Raw genomic sequence first — 22749 nt, forward strand, 5'->3', positions numbered from 1 at the left:
CCATTTAGAGTAAAATAGGCGATAAAGCAGGTCAAGAAAGTGAGTTGTAAACTTTTTGTTGCCTAAAAATGTCTTCTTCAGCATACCGTTGTGCCCCTCCATCCTCTCCTCACTACTGGTTCCAAAAAACAAGATGGCAACGGCCAAAAAGTTGGGTATTGAGACTCAGAGCAGAAGACAAAGTGAGTTTCTGGGACAGGTTGTTTCAGGCTGAGTCACTCACAATACAAATCTACAGAAGCTTCCCTCTGCAGCCTCCCTCCGATATTCCTGCAGTGCTGATGGTGTTTAAAGGATGCATTATTTACAGTGCTGTCAAACACGGGAGGCAGCTGTTTGTATAAAGATACTTAAAGATAACTGGGTTGGAATCCTACTCTGCATTTTACAGCTTTATGTGACAGTTTATAATTTATTTCAAACTTTTTTATAATTTTTATCTTGACATATTCAAGAAAATAAAAATGTGGCCCATTAATAGGCTAATGTTAATTTTGCTTGATGACTTTAGTAGCTTGACACTTAGGCCATACCTGCAAACTTGTCGCTTTTCGGCGAAATTCGCCATTTTGAAATCTAAATCGGTCATCCACGTGAATCGTGGAGATCCAAAGAGTTTTTGTTTTTGGGAGGGGGGAGGGGGGGGTGTCAACTGGCTGGCCGTTCGGCGGGCTGGCCGGCATTTCTGAGATTGGAGCGGGACGAGGAGAAAAGGTGGAGTCGTAATCTTCGCAATAAAACATCTTTGATGTGACGTCGGGTCTTGACCAATCAGCGTTAAGATTTCTACAGCAGGGGTGCCCGATATGTCGAGGCAATGCCGGTAGATCGCGGAGGCAGTGCCGGTAGATCGCATGCCATTCTTTTCTAACACACGGGTCACCACGTATGCACAGTGAACCGCGTGAGCTACTGCAAAACTCCGCGAGCTAATTAGTTAGCCTGATGCAGCAGTCGCTCTTCTGCAAGCACCGCTCTCCCGCAAACACCCCCTCCCCCGCCGACGAAGGTCCGGCAACAGCCGCTCCTCTTGCGATCAGCAGCGCCCCCCCCCCCCCCCCCCCCCAAATAAATATATATATATATATTTAGCATTTTTAATATAGGTAGATCATTTTGACTTGGTCATTTGAAAAGTAGCTCGCAAACCGAAAAGGTGTGGGCACCCCTGGTCTACAGTGTCTTCATTTCCCTCCCAACTTTTCCTCCAAGTTGCTGTCACCTTTTTCACCCCCTATGAGTTTGCAGGTATGCTTAGGGGATCAAATGAAAAGATCATTAACTGGGAAATTTATAATTTGACACTCTTTGAATGCTTTTAATTGTTCAGTTTCAGATCAGTGTATGCCTTTGCAGTTTTAAGAAGTTAAGACAGAGTTAAGGAAGATAACTGAAGATGTGATAAAGATACCAGGTAATCCAATGAATGTGAATTCTTCTATCATCCACCCCTCTCCCCCCCCCCCCCCCCCCCCCCCTAAATACCAATAACTTAAAACATTTGTATTTCTCTCTCTGCCCACCAGTGAACGAGCTCATGGACCTCTGGCCTGCTCTAAAAATAGAGTCTGAGGTAATATGGATCAGCTCTCTCTTTTTAAGTGAAAATTGTGATTCTTACTCATTTGGCCGCTATTTTATGCTTTATAAATGTGGCCTAGATTTTTCAAATTGAACTGTTTTTTTAAGTGTTGCTGTATTCTCCTCCTGTTATTTCAATGTAGTTGTATGCAGAGTTCCAGTGGATTACGAATCAGAACCTGCCCAACAGATTCTATGCTGAGCTTGACCGCCATCTTCCTCGACTGATGACCTTATTCAGACAGAAGGCATCAAAAACTGGGAAGACAGCAGATGATCTGGCTGACATTTTAAAAATCCACGATGAACAGGTAAATAGATTATTACACACTTCATAGGTTGAACCGGTGGAACTTCGAACAGGTTCAAATTGAGCTTTGTGAATTTTGCAATTAGTCTACTTTGTGTTTGCCATTTGTCTGATTGCATTAAAGATGTGAACAGGTTATTTGTGGACATATGTTCTGATTGGACTGTTTAAAATCAGCTTTGTTCAGTAAACTCTTCAGTATGTACAATTCTGTTTTTATCTGAATAGGAAATGCATGACATCCACAGCAAGCGCACTACTGTTCTTCACGCCCTTCCTGTGTATCTGCGCGAGGATGTTTCTGGATTTTTCAGAACCTGCACAGTGAGTCTCCTTAAGTCACTAACAGATTATACTGTGTATTATGTAGACAGTCTTTTAGGACTTACCTTTGTTTAGTCTACCCATACAGTTTTCGTGTATGGTCTGTTTTCTTTCTCCTCACTACAAAGGAACTGCATTGGCAAGTGATAAGATGTTCAGTAAAACATGTTCCTGTAAATGTCCTTTAGCTTGGTTTCAGTCTCTCACACCACAGATTCTCTGGTAATTTGACTGATTCGTGTGTGCAGAACATGGATCTTGTGTTTTTCACCTCTTACAATGAGACCCAGGTCTCCCTTGTAAAAGAGGTATTGGTTTTCAATGGGACTTGGTTAAAGAAAGATAAATGATATGTCATCTGTTCTGTTCCATGTGTTAGTTTGTGATTAGTATCTCTTTTTCATTCATTCAGCACGAGTCTGATGAGCCAGAGCTTGATGGTGTTTCAGTGGGCCTCCTTACTGTCATCAGTGACCATGACACAAGTCCAGTTCACTACCACCCTGTGAGAATCTCTGTCGTCATTGAAAGTGATGCCATGGTCAGCCTCCCCAGACTTGGCGATGCCTTCCTGGTAATATTTGGGCTGATTTATGCACTACACCTCAGCTACCCCAAAGCACTGACCAACACTTTTGAATTCACTCAAAAGATTTTACTTGGTCTAGAAAGTGGTAAACTGTCACCCAGGTTGCAGACTGTCAAGAATGACTTGATGATGTAGAAACTCATCTGAAAGAAGGCTGCAGGGTAAAGCATTATAAAAGGCTAGTTCAAAGTTTTAAGTGAAAATGTTCTTAACAGTCTATAGATTTTTTGTAATTTCATCAAAATTTGGAGAGACAGCGAGTGCGCTTTCATGGCACTGGCAAGTTCCTGACGGTCAGTCGGTCGTCAGACAGTACCTGTCTGTGACATGTTAGTCTAAATGTATTTTGTCGTCACTGATTGACACTTTATGAAATTACATGTGCAATTGTTGATTAAAGAATAAACATTTCCTGGCAACACCCATTGTTGTTACGACAGGTCAGTTGCCGTAAATCATATATATGCCTTTATATTATATCATATTTGAGCCCTCGTTCTCTGTATACGTCCTTCGAGCAACCGATTTCACTTTGTTCCTTTTTGTTTCAAAACCAGTGAAATCATACATAAATAAAATGAATGATGAACAAAAAAAAATATGAGGTTGCTCGAAGGACGTATACAGAAAACGGGGGCTCAGTTTACTAAAGGCATAAATATGATTTACGGCAGCTGACCTGTCGTAACAACAATGGGTGTTGCCAGGAAATGTTTATTCTCTAATCAACAATTGCACGTGTACAATTTCATAAAGTGTCAATAAGTGACAGCAAAAGATATTTAAAATAACATGTCACAGACGCGCCGCTGTACTTAACGTTACGCCTGACTGACGACCGACTGATGACCGCCAGTGACTAGTCACAGCCACAGATGATACACACTCGTCGGAGAAGTCTGACGACCGACTGACCGTCAGGAACCTGCCTGTGCCATGAAAGCGCACTCGCTGTCTCTCCAAATTTCTGCCCTGTTGTCTTACTCAGGAATTGGCAAGGAAGCCAAAAGCACAGTGTTTTTTATATTGCAGTGTGCTAAAAGTGAGCGGGCAAGAAAATACTGTTCAATAAATGATGTTCATGACTTTTAGATATTGAGTTAGTTAAACTCAATGTATTTGAGGCAATCAATTGCCTCAAAAATGTTAAGTTTCGAGTCGCATCTTTTTAAGTAAACAAACGTAACATATTTGACCAATGTGTACTTAAAACAATGACAACACAAACTAATAAACATTGAGTTTGGTTAACATAAAATGGTGTGGTTGTGTACTTATTTTTTTTAGTTCTGTGAACTTATTCCAATGGTTTGAAAACTTGAAATTCTAAGTCATAATAACTGAAAATAATTGAGTTCCCTTAACAGAAAACTGTAAGTCATATTAACTGCAAATATTTGAGTTGAACTAAATGAGTACTTTAATTTAACTGTTATCAAAAGGTACAAGTAGAAGTCATCCAACCTTTTAAGTTCTGGGAAATTTTGACTTTTAAGTTAATCAACTTAAAAAAATTGAGGCAATTGCCTCAATTCTTTTGAGTTCCGGTAACTTATTCGGGTTTACAGTGTAAAGGAAAGCAGCAGCACTTGAACTTTACTGCATGGTTAATCAACAATAATGCCATTTCTTTTAAAACCGACGCAGCACAAGTGGGCGGGCAGTTGACTCGTGTTCAACAGCAAAGCAATGTCCGTGTCTCAGTGCTGCTCACTGCTCAGAATGGCTGCGGTAACAATAACACATTCGGCGCCAAATGCAGAAAGCGGCCAACGCACCTTTATCAATGAGATATCACTTTAGTTTTTGTTCCCCCTAATATTACCGCACTGATACGTTTAAGTTAGAAATATACTTAAAGTCGGTCCACAACGTTAAGCCTTTCTACAAGCCGAGGAAGCCGGGAAGGTCAAGCTACAAGCTATTAACGTTAGCTAAATTACATTAACGGAACGGAATTGGGAAAAAGGGCTTTTGTGTACTGCGCACCTTCATCGTGGAATATGTTGCAAAAGGACTTAAAACTGAAAGAACTGATACCACTTACTGCTTTTAAATCAAAATTGAAAGCAATAGAGGCAGGTTCCCAAAAATGTAAATGTTTTTTAAATTAACTCGGTTACGTTACTCTCTTAACTTTTACTTTCTTTTAACTTGTCTTGTTTTGTGTTGTCTGTCTGTAACTATGTGTCTCTGATGCTGCTGCCGGTCTTGGCCAGGTCTCCCTTGAAAAAGAGATTTTTAATCTCAATGGGACTCTCCTGGTTAAATAAAGGTTAAATCAAAATTAAAAAAAATTAACATTAGTTAACTTAGCTAACAGCTATCCAGTCAATTTACATTGGTTAAAGATAGGTTCAACTTTTAGTGGCCACAAACTCATGAGCAAGTAAAACTAGAAAAACATTTGATGCATAACACATTTATCTTGATAGCAGCATCCAATTAGATAATTATTTTCACTTTAATGATTCTACTAACGTTAGCCTTAAAGCTATGGTGTAGGCAACATTAAGCTAACTTTAGCAGCTATAGGCCTCAGTTAACATTAGCTAAGACACAGCAGACAGCCTTAACGTTAGTTAACTACTTTTCTTAGTGGCAACTAAATCCTGTTAAAGTAAACAGTATACAATACAGCAATGAATTTAAAATGTTTACTTACTGAAAACGGAGAGCCTTGGATACCCTTAGACAGCCAGGAGATGCAGCAAACGAGTGAAACAAATTCGCGCCTCCAGGGGAAAGGGGGAGGGGCTTGTGGACGCACATGCGCAGATGTGGAAATTGAATGTGGAAATTAAAATGTACATATTTCTTTCCCGTTACCTTTAAATGAATGAAATTAACTTTTCTTAAACCACGTAAGTATGTGTTAAGATTCATTTAAAAAGATAAGAAGGATTCCATAACACATTCAAATCAGTAAAATAACCTTGATTAAATCAAGTAATATATAGGCTACATTAAAGTGATGACAATAAAAATACAAAAAATGAATAAAATAAATACATTTAGTCTTCCACTAATGTCTAATGCATTTTCAGACCATTTGCCCCAGTCAAATTGTTACTGTTTTAATAGGCTATGATTGCAATGTATTTGTTATGATCGATGTTACTTATTTGGTGAAGCACTTTGAGATTTTACTGTATTTTAGCATGTGCTATATAAATTAGGTTCATTTTTAAATCATCCCTATTTGAAACAATAGAAATAACAGGACTTTATAATTCTTAGCATGCTTTATCATTCTTAGCATTACTTCATTCTATTAAGTTATACTTAAGTTATATTTTTAAGTTATGCTTACTTATACACAAAATAGTTCCATTTAATCAAAAATGATTAGTTAAGTATTACTCAAAAGGAAGAACATGTTACACCAACTTGACATAATTAAGTTAGTAGAACTTTTTCTAAAACCTTGAGTATACACTACTTAATCTATTTAATTACTTTGGACGTTCGGGTTTACAGTGTGACGCACTTGTTGAATACCAGCTTGGTATAAAAGCACTGACGTCCTAGAGTCAGTACATCTCATTTCATTCTAAAAAAAGGTTAGTTTTCACAAGTTGTTAACTCATATCTAAGTTTTAAAAATCACCTACATGTCAACTGACTTTTGTTGGGGTTGAGAACCTCTCAGAACTGTGGAAGGCCACACGTCTCCCAGCCGTGCCAAAAAACTCAACTGGCTCAAGTTATGATCAAAACGTATTTAATAATTAACAGAAACTAAAACACTTGCAAACTGAATTACACTATCGATAGAAATATGTTTCATGAAACAGAGATCAAATGAAATTCCCCCACACAGTCCAGCAAAGGCTAGTTATCTGTCCGAAGGTCCCAAGTGATCTGATCTTTGGCCTGAAAATACGGTATCTTATTGTTTGAAAATGCCTATCAGCTTCAGTGATTGGCCGAAATCTATTAGCCCCCTCCTGGTTTCATCCTTCCTGCTGACCACTTCCTGATGACTCGGTGCTGTCGATTCTCTGCTTATCACCTCATATGATCGTCTTCTGGAAAGCCTCACTCAAATCCCTCTCTCTCCCTCTTGACTACTCTTGACAGTGTTTAATACATACAGTGGCTATACTTTTGGTTTATACATTCAATGATTATACTTTTATGGTTTAACATTTCTATAGGTAAATTTACTGTAAACATATAATACCCTCTATAAGTAAACATATTGTGACCTTTAATACATTGACCTTTTATTCTTGTGACACTTTTATTCACCACTAGGGGTGGTATTAATTTTACTAAATAATGCTTTTACTTAAATTCTTCACACTTTATTAACACTGCTACATTTGCCGACACGTACAAGGCCTTAATGTCCACCAGTTGTGATCATGTGCACTGTCTATTATATTCAGAGAAACACACTGTGTGCTAATGACCATCAGTCCACACCGGTCAGCTTTTGTCCTGTGATGATGAATGTCTCAGCCAAATTTCAGCTGAAGAAAAAAAGTGAAATAGTCCAGTAAATGGATGGTAGCACTGAAGCAATTTTCCAAACGAATTTAACACCATACTTTGTTTTTTTAATTTTTGTAAAACAAGCTTTTAAAAATGCCACCTGAATGGAATAGTTCAAATTGACTCCAATGCAAAGTCATGTGTTCAAAAAAAGAGTCAATATTTTTTCTTGGAAGCAAGTAACTAGAGTAGTTCTCTACCTGCAAGCATCATGATATTTATGGAATCAAAGTTGGGTCACAAGTATTGTAGCTGTGTATCACCATATCTGAATGTGTGAAAACAGTTTGCACAAATAGAGCCAATGTGTGAATGTGTAAAAAAAAATATGAACAAATTAATTTTAATGTTTGAATGTGTAAAAAAAACCTTTGAACAAATATATTACATTTTTTAATCCAAAATGAGATTTGTAGGCATTTTGCAAAGACTAAAAATATCTGCACAAATAACTTTTAACCTTCCTGGCCCGAGAGCCCCCCTCCTCATCATATACCATCGAAAAAATACTCATTACAAAACGAATATAAAGATGTCGCACCTGGGCTACCATAATATGCAAGCTATTTGTACATACTCCAAACAAAACTCAATCACCAACCATAAGAATTACTACAATATCATATTTCGCCAGGAGTATGCACACTCTGCACATTTCTGGACCTAGCAATCGAAGCTAGATGCTAACAAAGAAACTGAACTTGTTTAGCTAACGTCTACACACACATTATGTTACATACACGCATCATCTCATCATTTCTATATCTTGCTTGATTTCGCACGGTGTAAAACCCTGACTCGTTAAACCAAAGCAGAGAACCATGGCAGGGGTAGTATGGTGAGAGATAAATCTACTCTGTGTGCAATGAATACTTTCACATAATTACTTGTGTGTAGATGTCTCTACTGTTGCTATAAATAGGAGCACACAAAAGGCATCAGTGGAGAGTTGCTGGATCTGTCTATCCTCAAGGTACCTGAGATCTACAAGGACTTCACCCCTGTTTCTGCACCACGAGTATCGCCTGCGTGGTGCCACTAGTGGAATCTGCTCTTGGCAGTAAAGTTCAAGCTGGCAGTCCCTCGTTATATCCACAACCCATGAAGGCCAGAAGTCACACTGCTAAAATAATTGAAGCTGGCTGGATTGATCATCCTCTGCAGACTGCACAACCAAACTCCCGGTAAGCTTTGGATAACAGGACGTTGTAAACCCACGTAAGAAAGTGAAATACTGTGACGTGATGCAGAGATTAACTTTTTTGTTACCTGGATTTTTTTTATGATTGTTCGCCTCTCACTTAACCAGTGCTTTTCAGAAAAATGTGTACACTTACCAAACAGACTTCGTTCTCCTCATTTTTAGGGCCTTACAGATCCAGGTGTCAACTGGGAGGGTGCAGTGATGACCCCTGACACTTCAGACAGTGGAGTCACCGCACTCTGACAAAGAGATGAAAGCGATTTAGTCGGTGGCTGACCCGTATCACCTTCAGATTGACGTTCCACAAAATGTATGTGCAGATGCTGGAATACCGACAGTTAATGTAACCGTTTTCTATACAAAGCATGAAAAGAGAACATGTTCTGCGTCATGGTACCATTTGTAGTAAAATGTCCTAAACGTCTAGCATATAATGTACTATATGTACATGTAAAGATAACAATAAGTAACAAAGATGATACCAAGAAAGGCAGTATTTGACCCCTCCACTTTTTACAGTCTGAAAACTTACATTATATTAAAACCAAAAAACAGGACCACATGGAAACAATGCCCTCTTAATCTCCCAGTCCCGTTCAAACTCAAAATAGCCAACGTAATGTTAGCAATGTTAAAAAGCAATGTTAAATGAATTTAGTGAGATCATGTTGGAATATCAATCCCTTCATAAACCTGAAGAAGGCTAAGCGTAGAAAACGTCATTGTTAAATTATTAACATTCAAATTAATTAGTTGTTTTTCATTTCAAATGAGCAGTCAGCCCACCACTGTGCCTCTTCACTAAACACATTTGTAACAGTTCTGAATCCGTGCGTACATATTATGTTCAGCATTAGTTTTAATGGAGTTTTAATTTACAGTACATGATGCTTGTCATTGCCTCACATTTAACAACTGCTTAAATACTGTAGCATTGCTCTGGATAGAAGAACTATCTTATTTTAGGAGGCAGAAATATGCTAGTAAAGGCATATACAGGTTTACTCAGTGATTTAATAATTTGTTGTTGTATATTGATAGTGTCTACAGTGGCTAAGTAACCCCCGTTTGGTCTGTAACCCATTTCATTGTAGCATTTCTGTAATAACTTTGGACCATATTAAATGACAACACCTCATGTTGGTAGACAAATAATAAGTGAAGGTTATCATGCTGTGCTTAAATTACACATATTGATGAGGTCTGAGTTTGTGCCAATGCCAAAGATTAACACCAGGACAAATTCCACTCCTCTTCAAGGGACAATATTGTGACTGATTTAAATGGTTTATTTATAGATTAATGGCTTCATTGATTTAATTATTCCACCACTGTATCTGACAAAAACTTTGTTTGAAACAAGTGGTGTGTGCTTGTTTTTCTTTTTGAGGCAATTCATAGGCTCAAACTATTGTCAGCATATGTTATATTATTTTTAAATATTATCTTTTTTAATTAGTGCTGGGAAAAGATAAACATTTTTAATCGCGATTAATCGCATGATTTTTTTAGATTAATCGCATTGTTATGCGCAAAATTCAATAATGAATTCAAAAGTAGTGTATTGCGCACTTTTATTTTAAAAGTACTACTACACTTTAAACAAATATGGTGCTTTTTAACAGCAGTATTCCCTTTACACAGTAGCAGTTCAAATACAGTTATAATGATTCTGATAATAGATATTCTGCCAGTGTTCACAACTTTATTTTCATGTGTGTAAGAGATGCAATTTGAAATATACACCTTGAAAACTGCAAACCTATCTACGTCATGTTTTTTTCTTTTTTTTAATGTTTGTTAAATTCTCAGTAGCGATAACTAAATGATATGCTTATTATACATATTCCAAACAAAAACACTTTAAAAACTCTAAAAAAATAATTTAAATGAATCATTTCTTTTTTTGGTATTTTGGTCAGACACAAAAGCAACGGTATTTGTTATAAATGTACGTTGGTATATAGAGGGTGATAAGAAGCTGTACCTGGAGGGACTTAGGACCCAGGGGAATGTAGGTGAAGGAAACATGAAGAGACGGAAGTGACACCACACAAACGCAGCTGTTCACCGCTCGCTGCCGGCCGGTTCTTGTGTTAAAAATGTCCGCTTAACAATAAAAAAAATGCGTTAACGCGCGATAAAATAATTGTCGGCGTTAACCGCCAAACAAGATGGCACAGAAACTGAAGGCGGCAGGAAAAAAATTCAGATGGAAACCCATAACAAAGGATGAGTTTTTTACATTTTTGGCCGTTGTCATTTTCTGTGGACTGGTGAGGTGCGCTACAAGAGATGACTACTGGAGGAGAGTACCACCGTACAATTTCAGCTTTCCAGCCTCAGCCATGAGCCAAAATCGGTTCAATGCCATCTTCTGGTGTCTCCACCTCAGTGACCCTGATGAGGATGACAAAAATGAAGAAAAAAGGGGAACTCCACAGCATGACCGGCTTCTCAAAGTCAAGCCACTTTATGATGACATTATGGTAGCGTGTAAGGCATCTTATCATCCTGACCAGAGGCTGGCCATAGATGAGAGGATGGTAGCCACAAAAGCCAGGCTAAGTTTCAAACAGTATTTACCACTAAAGCCAACCAAGTGGGCAATAAAACTGTTTGTGCTTGCGGACATGAATGGCTACAGGTGGAATTTTTTCATTTACGAGGGGAAGACAGCAGTACAGTTGACAGATGGACTGGGCCACTCTGCTGTGATGAGGCTTCTGGAAATTCCACTGTTGGGAACAGGATACCAGGTCTACATGGACAATTTCTACACCAGTCCCAAGCTTTTGACTGATTTGGACCAAAAAAAAATAATGGCTTGTGGGACTATGCGTGAGAACCGTAGGGGTTTCTCTGCCACCAAAGAAAATAAACTGGGGAAGAAGGCCAAGCGGGGAGACATCAGATGGCTACGAGTGGAGAAGTTGCTGTAGATGGCTACGAGTGAATAAGTTGCTGTTTGTCCAGTGGATGGACACCAAACTGTTCACTGTTGCGTCTAACTTCCACCAAGCGTTCAGTGGTCGCAGTGCCACTAGGAGGATGAGAGATGATGGTGGAGTTGTCCGCAGAACTGATGTCCAAATTCCAGATGCTGTAAAGGATTACAATGCCTACATGGGAGGAGTGGACCTATCAGATGCACTGATAGGCTACTACAGTGTTCTACAAAAAACTATGAAATGGTACAAAAAAGTGTTCTACCACATGTTGGACATTGCTGTGGTGAACAGCTATATAATATACAAGGAGCTTGCAGTTCACAACAGAGAGACACCAGTGACTCATAAAAGGTTTAGGGAGCTCCTTGTCAGAGAAATGACCAAGCAGAATCCTTCTCAGCCTTCACGACCAGCAACATGTGGACCCATCTTTCCTTCTGACCATGCAACAAAGGGTCGAAGGCAATGTGTTCTTTGCAAGAACAAGACACCTGTAATTTGCAGGAAGTGCACCACCCCCCTCTGCCTTCTTCCTAAAAGGAACTGTTTCATTGAATGGCATGACCAACAGAGGTCATGAAAAAAACATTTGTTGTTTCCAAATGTTTGATGTGTGATGTGTAATATATTGATGCCTTTTTTTTCTTTCTACATAAATCTGCTCCACTTGGAGTCAATTTTGCATTGCTATTGGTGGTTATTACACAGTTATACACATTGGTAATATCAAAAATCTATTGAAAAGTTGGAAATTCTAAATTTGTGAGCATTTTAGCTCTAATTGATGAAATATATCAAAATGTAAAGGAAAAAACACCTTTAGTGTGTCAGAATATCATTTGGTTACCATGTGTCCATTTGTGTCTCCAAAATGTCCTTTTAGAGCTCCGCCTGGATTTCTTCATGGAAGAAACACTGTAGAATGGTCATACTTTGTCCAATCTTCTTCAAATTTGAGGCAGTTGTTCACTGATAGTGTAGTTACAACCATATACTGTCATTTACTGGTACAGATACAGTCACAGACAGTTATTTATACTGAAAGTATTTTTTTTATTTTCGGAGGACAAAAATCTTCAATTTTGACTGAATTCAAAAGCCCACTGCTCTGTTTCTGTATGACCTACATGCTTTCTGACACTTTCACAATAAACTATAGGGGGTTTTCTTTCTGGCAAGACATCATTGATGCATATAGTAAATAGGGGGGGAGTGGAAGAGGTTAATGAATTAATGCGTTAACGCGATAACACGTTTACTTGCCCAGCACTATTTTTAATGTAATACAACTGGCCACAAAGTCTGACTACTTTGCCAATTATCATAGGCAGATCCCAGTTGTTGTCTTTGAACACAATGTTTGGCAGACATTTGTGTTGCTAATACTTTACAAAAATGTCAACGTAGGTCTACAGATATCACGGAATCCATGGAAAATCAAAAATTGTAGGCTACAGTATCCCAAAGATTAATCATCAAAAAAGATGAAAATATACACAATTTACTTTCTAGTAAACTGGTAGATTAAACATGCAGTTTAAGGAAGCGTTAATGTTTATAGAGGTAATCCACCACCGAAAACAATATTTTGACAAAGAATAGTCCATTAGACATTGTTGCCGGGGTGAGTCTCTAAAATTCTGGTGATAAGTAGTGTGAAATTATCCCCCGCTTGCCCCAAATTATTGGATCGTTACGTTTGAGCACTTGGGGGTCTCCACATCTCTGCTCCACTGGGAGCGTTTGACCTTTTAGTCAAAGCCGTGTTATATTTCAAGGGTAATCGAAGCGGCCGGCGCACACACACACACACACACACACACACGCACAAAGACAGACAGACAGGCATGAAACAAGGGCAAAGAGGATACACACACAAACTCATGAAGCAATAGCACACACGGATATTTGGACCTCACACGAGCACTCAAACAAACACCCTGCTGCATCCATCCACACAGCTATCCATCCCCCGCACACGTAAAATCCCCAAAACACACCCGCCGATCCATCTCATCAACAAGCCGCCACTCTCTCAGTCCCTCACACACACATACACACACACACACACACACAGCATCCTCAAGATCTTCAGCTAACGAACGCCGGCAGCCATTATGAAATCCCCCTGCTTGTTTTCTCTCCTTAAAGAGCTTCAATCAGCTAACGGGCCACTTTGAAGTGGCGACAGACTTGAATAATTAGAGAACACTGAGGAAGTGATGACAGGGAGAAACAAATAGAGTGGAGGTAAAAGGCAGCGAGATGGGGAAAGACAAAAACACATGCAAAAACTGAAAAAATAAAATAAAGAATGGGGACAAGATGATGGGAGAGAAGAAGCACTCGAGGCAGATGGGAAATGTGTTTTTGTCAACATTTTCCTGCCTCTTTTTGGCCAATTTTGCCGCATGGGGAAGGTAGGAAAGGAAGAAGAAAAATACTGGAGATGAGAGGTGGAGAGGAGTAGAAGAAGTGTGAATTATTTTGATTGTTTCTCATCCTGTATGTCACCTTTATTGCCTCTTGGGAAAGAGGAAGAAAGTAGAGAGAAAGGTAAAGCTCTGGAAAGATAGAGGGACGAGAGAGGGGTGGATGTGTGCAGGAGAGGAAGGATGCTGCCAAAACAGTTACTGTTAAACGCACAGGGCAATAAAATGCTTGTGGCAGACACAAACAAACACAGCGGAATGCAGAAACAAATACTGCAACTTCCTGCAGACTCAGGCAGTGCTTGAAGTGGGAAAATAAATAAGAGTCAGTGCTCCTCCCCTATTATTATTACATTCAGAATCTACAGGGAAGAAAAGATAACAGGACATAGAATTTTGTAAATCAAAAGAAGTGAGAAATGCGGTTGCGCAAGAAGAAGTTATGATATGCCAAAAAATAAAATGTTGAAGTGCTGGTGTTATATCAAAGTCTGTTCCCCCGTACAATAGTGTCGCCCTCCTTTTAAAATGATAGCGCCCCCCTCGGTGGTTAGTCTTAGAGATAACACAAATACCGCCTCACTTAGACCATGCGCTCATTCATCTCCTCTCCTTTTCAAATTTCTCCTTCTCTGCCTGGTGCCGGGGCCACAGCTGGCGGACCTGCGTCTGGGCCCACAGCAGCGGCTGGCGGCCCTGCAGCTGGGCCCACGGCTGTGGGGCTTTTGGCTGGGCCCATGGCTGGCGGACCTGCGCCTGGGCCCAAGGCCGCGACTGGCGGCCCTTCGGCTGGGTCCACGGCTGTGGGGCTTTTGGGCCAACGGCTGGCGGCCCTTCGGCTAAGCCTGATGGTGCAGTGGCAGATTGCGCTATTGCGGGCGCGGCAGCTGGTGCCACTGGTTCACAGTTTGAGGGTAACGAGGTAGATAAGAGGGAGCCGAGCCAAACTGAGGACCAACAGGCTTCTGTGGATGCAGAGAACAACAACTCTCAGTCTGCAGGCGCTGAAGTACAACCCCAGCCACCAGAAAAAGGTTTAGAACGCAGCTCTATAGCCAGGTGGACATGGGCTATGACTGAGTCAGATAAAAAAAAATATATATATATATATATATATATATACATATATACACATATATATATATACATATATACACATATATATATATATACATATATACATACATACACACACACACATAGTATATAAGGGAAACTTCCAATAGAAACGCAGATCTCTATTTCTTTGAAGGTACTGTTAGGTTCAGAACCTCTCAGAACTGTAGAAGGCTGCATGTTGAAAAGCAGCCCTCAGACGAGAAGAAGCCACCCCCCTTGCTCCCATTCTGATGGAGGACAGGAATCGGCAGGTCCCAAGGAAGTCTGACTCTCTCCTGGGATTCACAGCTCTTTGTCCCCCCAAAGTTACATCCCTGAGCCCATCGATCTGCTCCCACGATTGGCTCATCCAATAAGCCCCTCCTGGGCCAATGACCCATTGCTCTGTTCTTCTCACCTAGCTCAGCCAGCTTCGTTCCAACCCCCGCTGGCAGATACCTCCTTACATTCTTGGGGCCAGTTCCTTTGTTTGATTCGCCAAACCCCCGCTTCCAGTACACTCCTTACACCTTCCTCTTACAGCATGAAATTACCTCTGATGATGAAATGACTTCTTGGTTAAAACTCTTACAAGTAAACACACTGTAACATATAATATCCAGCACTAGGAATGCTCTAAAAATTAAATTCCTCACAGTACAAACACATTTCTGGATGAAACATTGAAAAAGTCCGTCAAAGTGAGGGATTACTTCAGCGTCACTGGCAAATTCATCAGATCTGTTGACGTACTGAAGAAACTGGTAGGTTTTGACCTTCTGGATGAAAGGAAGCGTTTCCGCCTCAAAAGCCACATCACAAGTCTGAGCGAAGCACAACAAGGTAAAACTGTTAAAAAGACAGAAAGGTAAATGGTCATGTATCACACAGTCTATTCCTCTCTTTACTGTTCCTGACCATGCGAAGCCTTAACAGTGTCATTGAACATCAATGGTGGGAAAGAGAGGAAAAAAGGGCTTTAATCCCCGAAGGTTCTACCCCCAAAAAAGGTTGATGTGTTGTTTTTGCAAGAAACGATGGGTTGCGTGCCCTTACCCATGGCACTAATATTAGTGCAGGGGTAGCTGTTCTGTTTAGAACAACTGTAAATGTAACCGTCTTGTCCTCTGCTGAGGGGGTGAAGGGTCGGCTGCTGATCGTCAGGGCAGAAATAGAGAGCTCTGTGCTCTGCTTCGCTCCAAACCAGGGAACAGGAAGAGTAGGTTTTTTCACCATGCTAAAAAAAAAAACGAGCTCAGGAATTACCATCAGGATCAATTAATTACTGGTGGTGATTTTAAAATGTACTCTAGACTTCTCCACAGTCATCTCAGAGCCGTAGCAGTATCATTACACACCTGGACCTGTTGGATGCATGGAGAGTCAAACATCCACAATACACATGGGTGAGGGTCTGCAACAACAGGGTGAGTGCTGCCAGATTAGACGGGATCTACATTTCACAAAGTCTCAGCTCCAGATTACTTTACAGCAATATAGATCCAGTTGGCTTCACTGACCACTACCATGTCAAAGATTGGATCATTTCGCCAGGTGAAAGGGTTGAGTCCTATTCGTTTTTTAATATCAAGCTCCCGCAAGACAGTATTTTCTGCCAGAGCTTTGAGCGCTTTTTACAGCAGTGGAAAATGCTGTAAAACAATTTTTTTCAATTTACAATTTTGTTTGGGGCGGTGGGGCATGAACATTTTTCTTCCTCCAAAGTGGGGCGTGACAGAAAAAGTTTGAGAACCACTGTCTTAAGACATTACAACACCGAGCATAGTGCTCCCTGGAGACCATTGTCCTTAGTTGAAGTGTCAGAAGAGCTGCATGATTTCATTTCGTCAAGGACTGTCAGCACGGACTCATACTGTCTCAGAACTGAGAGATTAGCAGGGGTGCAACCAGTACACCTGGTGAGCCAGAGGTTTCTAAGAGGTGAAAACATGCTCTGATTTTGCCATTTGTGGGGAAAATCACCTTGAACTTGCCATATTGATTAAAGAAGCCCCAAATTCAGGCTTCAATTCCATTGAATCGCTTACTAATGGAGAGGCTACACAGGTAGTCAGTGCAACTGATGACCACAGCGACAATACATAGCCAGTGGATGTTATTTCCTTATAATTGCTTGCACCTCCTGCAATTGTCAAATCATGTTTGTGTCACCGTCATAGATTGGTCCTCAAAGTTGGAACAGAGGAAGGGCTAGAAACATCACATGACATGTGATCTTAGCTATTTTTTGTCCTGTCATTGATGAGTCCCAGGATGCATCTTCAAAGAGCAAACATAGTGAGTCCTGATATATCCTGGGTGCCATCAATATGAGTGCAAACTGGACCACTTGCTTTGATCTTATTTCCAACACAATTTCATCAACAATTGTATTGCCCATAAGCTTCCAAATTACAATTAGCAATAGAGTACTGATAAAATCAAATTTACTTTTCATCCAGGCGGTCAGCTCTCTGCCTTGTTCTTTAGAAGCTGGCTGAAATCCCCTCTCTCAATGCCTTGAAAAGCCAGATCTGCAGTACACCATAATACTAGAACCGGCAGTAATAATAATGGCAATTAGTTAAAACGAGGGCTGAGGGGATACATTGGTCTTAAGGGTTTTGAGGCCTCTTGCATTGTATTTTCTTTTCTTCCCATTTCATTATCTTTTTTTCATTGTATTTAGATGTAAAATAGAAAAATATATATAGTTTAACAAAATATTGGAGGGGGTATTTTGAGCATATGCCCCCCATGTATATTGTACCTACGGCCTTGCCAGACATACAGTATATCAGGGGTCTACAAGCAAAGGGATTGCATCTAAATGTGGACGATGTGAGCTGAGGTGGATACGAGAGGAAAGAGAGACACAGTAGCAGATCTAGAAAAGCAGACCTCCATCCTGCATGTCACACTCCGTCTTATCTGCCAAGACAAATTGAGTGAGAAAAGAGATTTGTCTTCAGTGGTATTTTTATATATTTGAAACACTGTTTTCATCCTCTAACAATATGAATTTTTGATATGAATCACCAACCACCCAATGGCACTGATGATTGGGAGTTGATGGATCTGGCCTGATAACATGTAAACATGGTGAAATTACCTTTTCATTTCTTATTCTTTAAGGGGAGCTCAGAGGTCACAGTCATATACAGAACAGAGAGCACAGAGCTGGAAGGTTTATTGACTTCCTCAGCAGACTTGATTATATTTTAGACTTCCTGTTGTTTCATACCAACACTCCCTTTTTATTCTTTACTCTGTGATAGAGTGGAAGTCCAGAATGCCGCAGTGAGTGGCAGCAGGATGAAGAACAGGGTGGAAACTAGAGATCATTTCATCTCTCATATATGCAGTTTATGTTACCGTCTCTCTTTTTTAGATGTAAAGGTGTGTTCACACCAAACACGATGAACGCGGCGCGAATCGCGTTCATTGCATCATTCGCGCCGCCGGTATCGCCGGGGACTATTTGTGTTCATTCGCGTGCATCGCGCTGGACGGGCCGGAGAGGGGGCGTGGTTTATCGGCCTGAAAGCCGTTCAACCGTAGAAAAATAACCTCTATTTCTGCTCAGTACGTGTTGTGGAAGTCCCAGATATCACGGGGAACTAAACGCCGTCATGTCTGGTTCATAACATAGTCCAGAGGAGCTCCGTGGATTTCATCGAGCTCACTGTGTCTAGCGAGCCACACGTCGGCTGTTTACTACAGCTGTATGAACACAAAATAAACTGACTTGGCTGTGATTTAACGGCAATAAACCAACAAAAAGGGACTCCGAAATAACTACGTAATGATGCCAATTTGTACTTGTTTTCTCAATGGAGCTCAGATCGATCGGTGCTAGGCTATGCTAACATTATAGCAGCTCCATCAACACTCACAATAACGTCATATAGACGTAAATACGGTAGCGTCTATTTCATTGTTTGTACCATATGGTTTACACACACACACACACACACACACACACACACACACACACACACACACACACACACACACACACACACACACACACACACACACACACACACGTATACACATAGTTTGGTCCGGTCTCTACTGATATGAGGGATCGTAGAGCTCTGGGTGAACATGGCGGCTACAGCATTTATTTCCTGATTCAACAACAGCAGGACTTCACTGATGACATGGGGAGCAACTCAACGCTGATAGGCTATCGCGCTGGAGCGTCACGCGATTTTTTCGCAAAAGTTCAAATATTTCAACTTCTGCGTTTGGGGCGATTCGCCGTTTCGACGCGTCAATCGCGCCGCGCCATCGCTTCTTTACGTAGACTTTGTACGTAATCTCGCCGCGTTCATCGCTGAGGCTGAGTCATTTCATTCACATGATGCAGATGTCTTCCAAATGTCATGACCTGATTTGACGCCATGAAAAAAAAGAGAGGGAGACTGTTCCAACCCGGCTCAAAGGCTGCAATATAGAAATGGAGACAAGACAAGTGTTAAAGTAATAAATACACATTTATTTAACGAACATAAACTAAACAAATAAGCAGCCGTGCCAGCCAAAGAAGAGGAGCAGCCAGCACCGTTCAGGTACGGAGTCTTTATATCTGGCACTTCAAGCAGGCTCAGGTGTGTCTCATTAGCTGACGATGAACAGCCTGAAAGACAGAAACAAAACAGCAACGAGGACACAGACCCTTAGTAGAAGGGAGGGGTCATCACAAGACACAGACTGAAGGCAAATGTTGAGTAATTCATTATAAATAAAATGGATTGCGATAAATCCCCAAAACAACTAAGGAGACGATGGGATGTGATAATCAGTAAGATCAGTGGTGTAGGTGGGTGTCTGCGTGAGTGCCGAGTGTGGCGTGAGAAAGAGCTGTGGCATGAATAGGAACAAAAGAATAATGCTCGCGAGCAAAGAGCAATCTCGCTGCCAGAGAGGCGGAGCTTTATACGTTGGAGAGCACCGGGCCCAGGTGCCTCCAACTAGGGCGATCAACACTTCGAGGCGCCTGCTGCAATACAGAAACATACACATATACAAGTAATCAAGCTTGGGGACCGTCACACAAAGCATTGGGTTTTTAATGGCGATCTGTCTATGTTTTTATTTTTTAAGACTGAGTTGAGGCCTTCTATGCTCTTCTATTGACTGAGACAATGCTACAATTCTTGGGTAAACTGATTTGGGAAAATCCACTGGGGAAAGATTTAAATAATTAAATAGTTTACAATTTTTAGACTATTTCACAAACTGCAGTGAGACTATGTTGCTTATTCACATTGGCCTCACTTCTTTTGTAATTTAAACAATAAAAATAAAGTATTCCTCATCTTTCTGGAGCTCCCTAAAGGACCGTTGGGGTTCCCCTGATCCCTTGAGAATCACTGCATTAGGCAATGAACAGGTTTCTGTAAAAATGTAACTTAAATGCAGAGTTCAACGCACCCTTATCTAAGAAAGAAAAAAAGTTTAGACTGCTGCATTAAGATACAGATACTTTTTTAACCCCCCCCCCCCCTCCTATTTTGGAGCAACAATGCCTAAAATGACATAGCTAAATTAAAGTGGCTGTAGCTTCTGAACCACTCTGACTATATGCATCAATGAGGTATTTCCAGAAAGAAAACCCCCTCAAGTTCCTTGTGAAAGTGTCTGTAGACCTGTAGGTCATACGGAAACAGAGCAGTAGGCCTTTGAAGTCAGTAAAAATTTAAGATTTTTGTCCGCCTAAAATAAAAAAGTATCTTTCAGAATAAATAACTGCCTGTGGCTGAATCAGTACCGGTAAAGGTTCTGTGGGAACCTTTTAACCAGGCTTTCTCCTTGGCTCTGATATACAACAGCAACAGATAAACATTATTTCCTGTTAGTTCATGAGACTTCAAATGTAATAGATATGAATGTTAAAGGTATCGGTGGTGGAATGTAGAAAAAATGAATTTCTTCAACTTGAAGAAATAATTTTATTCTACATTCCACCACTGATACAATGGAAATACCTTACTAAAGTACAAGTACCAAGAGTCTCGGTACTTGTAAGGTATTTCCATTTTCATGTCCTATACTACATTTCAGAGTACTTTTCACTGCACTACATCGCAGAAGTTAATATGACTGAGTAAACTCCAATCTTACTAAACTACTCCTGCTTGTTGGTCCTAATACACAATAGTGATTTGTTAATCTTGATAAAATGATGAGTGAATCACAATGCTATGGTGATTAGTCCTGTAATATACATGTTTCTTGTAACTGACGTGTTTAGATTGGTCAGTAGTGTTTTGGGTGGAGCAGAGGTCAGGAGCTCCATTTGAAAAACAAAGCAACACATCATGAAATGCAGTGATAGAATAAAAACATACTGAAAGGATTAAAGCATTCACAACTGCTACATTTTCATAATGCAACAACTACTCCCACAGAGAGGGTGACTCATCGATTAATTGCAGTTAAATTTTGTTTTGTTAAAACCAATAACGATCAATTCCCACCTCAGCTGTGAGAGGCTGTTTACAATGTAAATACTCTACGACTGAAGGGACAATCTGACAGCTTTCTTCAGGAATACTGTCCAGTAAATATTGAACGTCAAACATTAATTTCCTGCATTCTGGTAAATTGATGCATTAATATATGGGGGGAATGTTTATTTCTGCTAAAGGTGCACAAGACAAGATTGAGAGCCTTTGATTGTCTCTCAACAGGTCTCAGCGTTAAAATGATTCAGGAACACAAATCGCATCTGTTTTGTGTCTGTATGGGTACACAGTTAACTTTTACTGCTATCAAAATATCAAGGGTAGTGATGAGTTAATGCAGTCCACCTATTGCACAGCTGGCACACAGTCACAGATATCAATGTCACAGGAGCTTTGAAATCTGATAAATGTTTAAGAACTTACCAGTTTCTTTCACCAGCACCTTCATTTTTGCTCTTTTCTTATTCTTTTTAGCCAGGCTTTTTCCTGGGCTCTTATCTACAACAGTAAAGACAAACTTTAGTTCCCGTGAGTTAATGACACCTCAGGTATATTAATTTAAAGGTTTATGTTTAGTATTTGATTGTTTAAGCGTGGTTAATGTGTCAAGGGCTGACATTCATATCCGACTAACAACACCTGACAGCTCAAAACTGTAATCAGCAGCATATCCTGTAAACATTTGTAAATGGCCATTTGCATAAAATGTTCATGTACATGTGTTTAGAGAGAAAAGAAAAAGACTTACCATCATCCACCTCCCTGCCTTGTTTCCTTACCTTCTGTGGGACACCCACTGAAGTCGATGTGGGACTTTCAGCTGTACAGTTAACGAATGACAAACATGAGTTTTGTTTTTTTTTCAAAATTGAGAGATTATTCTCAATTCTGGTAAATTTAGTGGGAATGGAGCCTTTTAATTTTGAGGTACTGGGGAAGGCTATTGATTATTTAAGTCTAGAAAAGGCAACCTTTTTCAAAAACAGTAAATACACCGGGGAATGTAGGTGAAGGAAACAGGAAGAGACGGATGAGACGCCACACAAACAGCTCTTCACAGCTCGCTGCCGGCTGGCCGGTTCTTGTGTTAAAAATGTCCGCTTAATTATAAAACAAAAAACTGCGTTAACGCGCAATAAAATAATTGTTGGTGTTAATTAATTAATGCACTAATGCAATAATAACGCGTTAACTTGCCCATCACTAGATTATATATATATATATAATATATATATTTAATGTGTGTGTATATATATATATATATATATATATATATATATATAC

At 40.1% G+C, this 22749-nt stretch overlaps 1 protein-coding gene across 1 annotated transcript; it reads left to right on the forward strand.

Annotated features, from left to right (window-relative positions):
• Positions 1–1395: 1395 nt before the first annotated feature.
• On the forward strand, positions 1396–14734 carry LOC306702548 (uncharacterized protein; the record flags this gene model as incomplete). The annotated part of the gene is made up of 6 exons (XM_079168187.1): positions 1396–1414; positions 1527–1573; positions 1725–1892; positions 2120–2215; positions 2628–2789; positions 14546–14734. The coding sequence occupies exons 2-6, from the start codon at positions 1538–1540 to the stop codon at positions 14732–14734; spliced, it is 651 nt and encodes a 216-aa protein (XP_079024313.1). The 5' UTR covers positions 1396–1414; positions 1527–1537.
• Positions 14735–22749: the final 8015 nt, after the last annotated feature.

The sequence above is a fragment of the Pholis gunnellus genome (genome assembly GCF_910591455.1).
Source record: "Pholis gunnellus genome assembly, chromosome: 10".
NCBI lineage: Eukaryota > Metazoa > Chordata > Actinopteri > Perciformes > Pholidae > Pholis > Pholis gunnellus.